Source organism: Blastomyces gilchristii (assembly GCF_000003855.2).
Source record: "Blastomyces gilchristii SLH14081 genomic scaffold supercont1.48, whole genome shotgun sequence".
NCBI lineage: Eukaryota > Fungi > Ascomycota > Eurotiomycetes > Onygenales > Ajellomycetaceae > Blastomyces > Blastomyces gilchristii.
The window spans coordinates 1-7,416 of record NW_003101635.1 but is presented as its reverse complement, the minus strand read 5'-3'; the positions used below and the strand labels follow the sequence as shown (position 1 = coordinate 7,416).

At 30.1% G+C, this 7,416-nt stretch overlaps 1 protein-coding gene across 1 annotated transcript; it reads right to left on the bottom strand.

Annotated features, from left to right (window-relative positions):
• Positions 1-791: 791 nt before the first annotated feature.
• On the bottom strand, positions 792-1,100 carry BDBG_18040 (uncharacterized protein; the record flags this gene model as incomplete). Its single annotated transcript, XM_031725630.1, has 1 exon — positions 792-1,100. A coding segment is annotated over one exon (309 nt), but the record flags the coding sequence as incomplete, so codon positions are not given.
• Positions 1,101-7,416: the final 6,316 nt, after the last annotated feature.

The window sequence follows — 7,416 nt, the reverse complement described above, 5'->3', positions numbered from 1 at the left end:
ATTCTATATAGATAATGAGTGAATACTCTTCTCTCATTTCATGAGTTAGAATAGCTGAAGTGATATCTCAGCAGCATTTTATTATTAAGAAAGAGTAATCTGCTAATCTTATATAGAAGTAAGATTCTCATATTTATCAATTGAATCTTTCTATAATATATCTGAATAATGTTATAGAGTGATTAGAAACTAGTTCAGATAGAATGAAATTATTTACATGAAAGTAATAAGCTGTGTGAAATTATAACAGAGTCTTAATACAGCTGAGAGTGTGATAATACTCTTCTCTTTAAAAGTATAGTCTCTATACTCTCAAGATTACTGAATTAGAAATTATCTTTATTATATAGTAATAGTTATCAACTGATTAACAGTGTATATACTGTATATAATATAAAGAAATAAATGAGTTTTTCTACTGACTGTATAGATCTTTCTTTTTTTATCTTTATTCAAATTAAATACATGATAAGTGAGTTTCTTATATATCAATTTAAAATATGAAAAATGTAGTTAATAAGTGACTTATAGATCTCTCAATATATTTCATTCTATATATAAAATTCTCTGTAAAAGTGATGTGTTTTAGAGACAAAGTTAACAGTAGTAACAGGATTTTTTGAAAAGATCTCTCTCTCTTATGAAATATTTTTCTTTTTCTCTCTCTCAATTATAACAGTGAGTGTATGAGAGTATCATTCTTGAAGAATAATAAAGAGCTTATTCTGACATTTTCTAGTGAATAAATGTCTTTGTGATGCAGCTGCAGCCTTCATGACTGTCAAGAAAGCTCAGTTGAAGATGAAGACAGCAGTGTTGACAGACCGCGGGAGCACTGCTCTCATTGTCATACCTTCTCCTTCTTCTCCTTCTCCTGCTTCTCTTGCGGCCGTGGTGGTTGTTGCTGTGCCTTGCAGTGAGATGTCATCCCTTCTGCTGGTCAGTTCATCTGTGTCCAGTTCTTTCTGTGCCTCCCCCACCGCTGTTGTGACGCCATCCCCTCTCTCAATCAACACAGTGGCATATGACCTCATGTGATCATTTGAAGAGGACCCTGGGAAGAGCTTGATTCTGGGAACAGTGACTTCAAGAAGCTCAATCTGTAGTTCCTCTTCTATGATATATCTGAGCCCTGCTCAGAATACTGCTGAGTTGAGTCTGCAGAATCTCACAGTTTCTTTGTCTTCTCTCTGTAAGAAGGCTTCAGTGCAGTCTCTGACTAGTATCACTACTTATCTACACTGCACTAAGCAGCTGAAGAAGAAGAAGATTTTATATACTCACTTCTTCTTCTACTTCTGTTATTTTCATTACATTTATAACAATGACTTGGTCTCACCAGATTCAGATTCAGATTCAGAGGAAGAGAATATATCACTTCTCAACTACATCGATGAAAATGACTGGGAATGGCCTGATCTTACACAAGATGAATTAAAGTCAGCTGTCTTCTCATGTTCTGTTAAAACTGCTGCAGGTCCTGATTCAATTAATCACTTGATTATTCAGAATACATATTCCTACTTAAAGAATGAATATTTTGAGCTCTTTTTCAATCTCTTGAAAAATGAATATCATCCTGAATGCTGGAGAGAAGCCACTGGAGTGATTCTTGCAAAACCTAATAGAAAAACTTCAATTCCTAAGTCATATAAAGTAATATCTCTATTGAACTGCCTAGAAAAGGTTTTAGAAAAGATAATAGCTACTCAACTATCTTTTATAAGCTCTATAGATGATTCTCTTTTATTCAGTGAACAAATGAGAGGTAGAAAACAGTGTTCTGCAATTGACACTGTTCTCTCAGTTGTTCATGATATTCAAATAGCAAAGCATGAGGGTCTGGTCTCAACTGCAGTTTTTATTGATATAAAAGAAGCATTTGATCATGTTTCAAAGTCAAAGTTAATTCAGACATTGAAGATATTAAAACTGCCACTTTCTCTAATAAAATGAGTTAACTGTTTTATGTCTAAAAGAAGTATACAACTCTTCTTTGATGGAATGAAACAAGACAAGACTGAGATAAAAATAGGAGTATCACAGGAATCTCCAATCTCACTCATTTTATTTGCAATATACACTGCATATCTATTTAAAAATAGAAATATGAGAATAGTGCGATCTCCAAGTTATGTGGATGATATTGATCTAGTCTACAGCTCAAAAACTATCAAAGAGAATTTGAAAGTAATTGAAGAAGCTGCAAAGAAAATCTTTGTTAGAGCAGATATCAATCAAATTCAATTTAATATGAATAAAACTGAGTTAATTCACTTCTTTCCAAGATTCAATGAGAAAGAACTATCTCTAACTCTTTTAAATAGAGAGATTAAACCCAGTGTAAATGTCAAATAATTAGAAGTATGGTTAAACTCCAAGTTGAATTTTAAATATCACATTCAACAAAGAACTGTCAAGGCAGAAAGACTATTGAACAACATAATCAGACTATCAAATACAGAGAGAGGTCTATTCTTCCAGGCTATGAGACAGTTATATATAGCCTGTATTACATCAGTAGCTGATTATGAAGTTCAAGTTTGATGAAATAATCAAGGGAATTTCACTGAACTCTTTCAAAGTCTGCAAAACAGAGCCTTGAGAAGAATTCTGAGAGCATTCAAATCATCTCCTATTAAAGCATTGGAAATTGAAGCTTCAATTCCTCCTCCTGCTATTAGATTTGAAAAGGCCTGTATGAACTATGCTCTGAGAGTTGTAAAGATGAGCTCAAATCATATAATCAGAGAAAGAGTCTCTTCTTCATTTCCATCAATTAACTCTGGAAATGAACTGGATTGAAATAGATTTCTTGATTGGAATGAAAATAATTCTTCAAAGAAAATGCCTTCTCAACTGTACAGACTATGCTCTCTGATTAAAAATCAATTTTCTTCTTTAAATGTTGAAAAAGTTGATCATGAGAAGTTATCTCTCTGGAGAGAAAAGCTTGAATCTCTTATAGACTTACAAATAAGTGAACTATCAAAAGAGAAAGAATATGAACAGTATTTGAAGAGAATTTCTACAATCAATATAAAGAACTCTATTCTGATTTATTCAGATGACTCAAAAAATGAGAACTTGAATAGATTAGATGCAGACATTGCTTATACTGAAGATAATATCAATTTTATCTCAGATTTCTGGAATCTAGGCTCTGAATGTGAAGTCTTTGATGCTGAACTATTTATAATAGTGAAAGCTTTCAAACTCATTACAATAAAATCTCATAAAAGAGGAAATTGTTTGAAAGAGGTATGAATATTCTCTGATAGTCAAGCTGCTTTAAAAAGACTTAGAAATAGTCAGATTCATAATGATCAAATGAATCTTGAACTGATCTTAAACTCTATTTTGAAAATTCAAAAGAGAAGAATATCAAAGCTGATAATTCATCTACACTGAGTTCCTGCTCATATGAATATTCATGGCAATGAATTGGCTGATTCAGCTGCAAAAAAGGGTGCAGAATTAAGCAGATCTATTCAAAAAATTATGTCCTGGTCTTTTATAAAGAGAAAAATAAAAGAATCTTGTTTAGACAAGTGAAATGAAAGCTGGCAGAAACAAAAGAAGAGTATACATTATTCAAGATTTGAAACAAAACCCAAGTGGAAATCTTGTTCAATTAAATGTAAAAAGAAAATATTCTCATCTATAATACAGCTGAAACTAGGACATGGCTATTTCAAATCTTATATACAAAGATTTGATGATAGATTTGACTCAATAGAATGCTCATTCTGCAATACAAATGAGAATTCTGAGCATATTGTAATACACTGTGCATTATACAATAGTCTCAGAGTCAGATTGAAAGAGAAGTATGATCTAAATCAATTAAATATGAGATTCTTATTCTTAACTGAGACAGAAATTAAATACTTAATAAACTTTATATCAGAAACTCAAGCAGCTACAAGAAAATGGCTAAATTCAGAATTATCTGAATATGAAGAGGAGGAAATCAACCAGATATAGTCTGTTAAAACAGCTATATACTATCTTTTAATAATTTGTTTTGTTACAGTCTTTCTTTATTTTATCTTTTCATTTCAATTTCTTTCTGTCTATCTATTTAATGTGTCTATCTTTAAGACTGTGTTCTCTTTTCCTTTGTCATGATATTGTCAAATGATTTCAAAGTATGAGATGATGTTAAAACACTGCAATTTGTAAACAGTTTTTGTATTCTGGGCTGGAATTTTCTGATTTTGCATATCTGAAATTGATGAATGTATAATAGTTAACTTTACAGATATAGGAAAAACCCTGAGAACTAAAAGTTCTCAGGTAGATGTCATAGTCTCTGACTGCATACATCTATAATTGAAGAATAATAATAATAATAATAATAACAATGACTTCTGTCTCTCTATAAGTATTATCTCATAGAAAGATGTTATATCAGCTCTGATAAGAAGTCTAGATACTCAAGTAGTACAGAGTGAGAGTCTCAGAGCTTCAAGTATTAACAGATTCTGTCAAGACTGAGAAGATCTCTTTTACTTATCTATAAAAGAAGATGAAAGCATAAGTCTCTGAGATGAAAAAACACCTCAGAATGACTGATCTTAAGAAGAGATTAGTCAGCACTGTTATTAAAAGCACTGCAAAGATCAATTACTAATTAAAGAGAATCTCACTTTAGTTAAAACAGATAATTAAGATATTTTATAAGTTAATAAGTTAATACTTTCAGTATCTCTCATATTCTTCTGTAGCATGCTTCTCTGCAGTACTACAGTACTAACTTCTCAGTAGATAAAGATATCAGTGTTAGAGACTTCAATGATAAAGAATGAGTTTAATAAAGATGTAATTATTAATAAGTAAACTCTGAGATTCTCTCTTTTTACTTTTTCAGCAGACTGTGACTCTATTAGAATAGCAGTGATCTGCAGATTGATAATATTAATTCTTATTAATTTCAAATATTTCTTTCTTTTCTTATTAACTGCTTCAGGAATTTTATACTTGTGTAGTCTCATTAAACTTCTAAAAACTCTTTGAAAGAAAATAGAAGAAGAGTGTTACAGAGCTTATAAGACACTGACTCATCACTGTAAGATTATCTTTAAAAAATTCTTTGAGAAAAATGAGAAGTCTTAAGCAGCATTTCTTACTCAATATCTCTAGTATATAATAAGATAATCTCTACTAGCTATCTCATAGCTTGCAATCTCTTTCTCAGTATTTTTCAAATACTTAAGTAGTTTTCATGAATTCTCTGACAATGAATAATCTTTTCATTTCACAAGATATTGAAGCTTGTTATAATATATTCACTTATTCAATATTTTCTTCATAAGATATTCAGTATTACTCTCTATCTTAATATTATTCAGCTGAGATGACTTCACTCTGAGATATTATTTATAGAACTTTAAATAGAAAATGTGAAAAATAAAATAAATTAATTTCAATTCTATGAATAATTTCAATTTATATATCTGCTTACTTATTACTCTTGTTACTAAGAAAGATTCTAGTCATCACTCACTGAGCTTCTTACACAGTCTTATTATCTTGATATTCTTTGCTGAAAGTAGTACTTAATTCTCTATTAAGAACTTTATTGAAAGATGTTTACAATTATAGTATTTTATCTACTACTTCTGAACACAGTAAATACTTTTCACTATCTGCTTATAAATTTTATTTAAAAGTTTCAATCTCACTTTTACTTCTGATAATAAGAAATACTCTGTTCTCTGTATCTGTTCAATATTCTGACTGTCTATTTCTCTCTTTGAAATATTGTCTGTGATATTACTGAGTAATGAAGAATTATATTTATAATAAGTATAGAAAGAAGATATCTTTAAGATTACATTCTTTATATTGTTATATATAAATTCAGCAGTTAGAAGATGTTTAAGTCAATTATTCTAATAATATAAATAGAATACTTAAAGATACTATTCTAGTATCTGATTCTGATATTCAGTCTGATCATCTATCTGTGAATGAAATACAGTACTGAGAAGATATCTTATTATAAGATAATAATAAAAAGTCAATCAGTATTTGCTGATGAAGAGGAATTCTTAATCTATTATTAATGATTTCAGAGCACTGTGATCATAAATAATAGTATCTAAAAATAGGTCAGTCAATTCAGAGGCTTTAAGCTTTTTATAAATAAAGATATATCTGACTATCTTCATGAAACAGTTAATAATAACTAAAATTGAGTTATATTCTTTGACTCTTGTCAACTTCAGTAGATTAACTATAAAATTCATTGATAGATTCTATCATAGACTCTTTGAAATAGACAGTGATATCAACTCACTGTATTACTTATACTGCAGAATCTTTATTCTTTGACAGATATTATAAGTTTTAATATACTCTTTAACATCTGTTCAGAGCTTGTCTCAAATATGTTTATATTTTAGAAGCTTCTCAGTCTTCTCTAATCTGAAGTGCTCTGTATGAGAATCATTATAATAAATTCTTAATAACTTCTGACACATCACTCTACTATAAGAGATGAAGACTGAATCATTCAGTAGTAGAAGTTCATATTCTTCTAGTTATCAGTGACTTGATTTCTTAGCAGCACTGTCTCACTCAGAGTCTGTCTCTTTCAAGTTTAAATCAGATTCTTTCTTCTTCAACTTCTGAATTCAAACTGTAGTAGAGATATCTCTCTTCTATAACTTATTAATAAATTTCAAAAGTAGTCAGATTAGAAGATTGTAGATTATATCATTCTTTATAAATTCAATAATTGTATAATATAATATGAGAAGCTTATGATCTTCAGTGTCAGTTCTCTGTGAGAATCTGAATTTTCTTTCATCTTCTATACTGAGTTGTGTAGCTGTCTTTTCAGTGCTGTTTCTGAGCTTCAGAGAATTTCAATTCTCTACAGCCAGCTTCTTCTGCAGTGATAACAGAGATTCTTTTATAGAATTCTTCTTCATATTAATAATATTATAATCAGGCTGTCTAGATAGTATGTCAGTGAGATTAAGCTGATCTGAACAGTATCAGATATAGAAATCATACTCTGAAAGCAGCTTCACTCATCTGACTTAATATTCTATCAAGCTCTTTATTATCAAGAAGTAACACAGATTTACATGATCAGTGAGAACTTACACTGAGTACTTACTATTCTAAAGATAATATCACTAGATCTTAAAGAATTCAATAATTGCTAACATCTTCTAATCATGAGTATTATATCTTCTCTGTATGAGTGATAACTTCTTGAAGAAGAAGATCACTAATCTTCATTTATAATGTCGTAGAGACTCTATAAAAAAGTCTTCTCTCACAGATAATTCATTATCTTTTTTGTCAGAGATAATGATTCTCTGATTCTTTCAACGTTGAAAGGTCTGCAGGATCACCTCTGAAACGAAACCAAACACTAAATCAAACAACGCCGCAGCC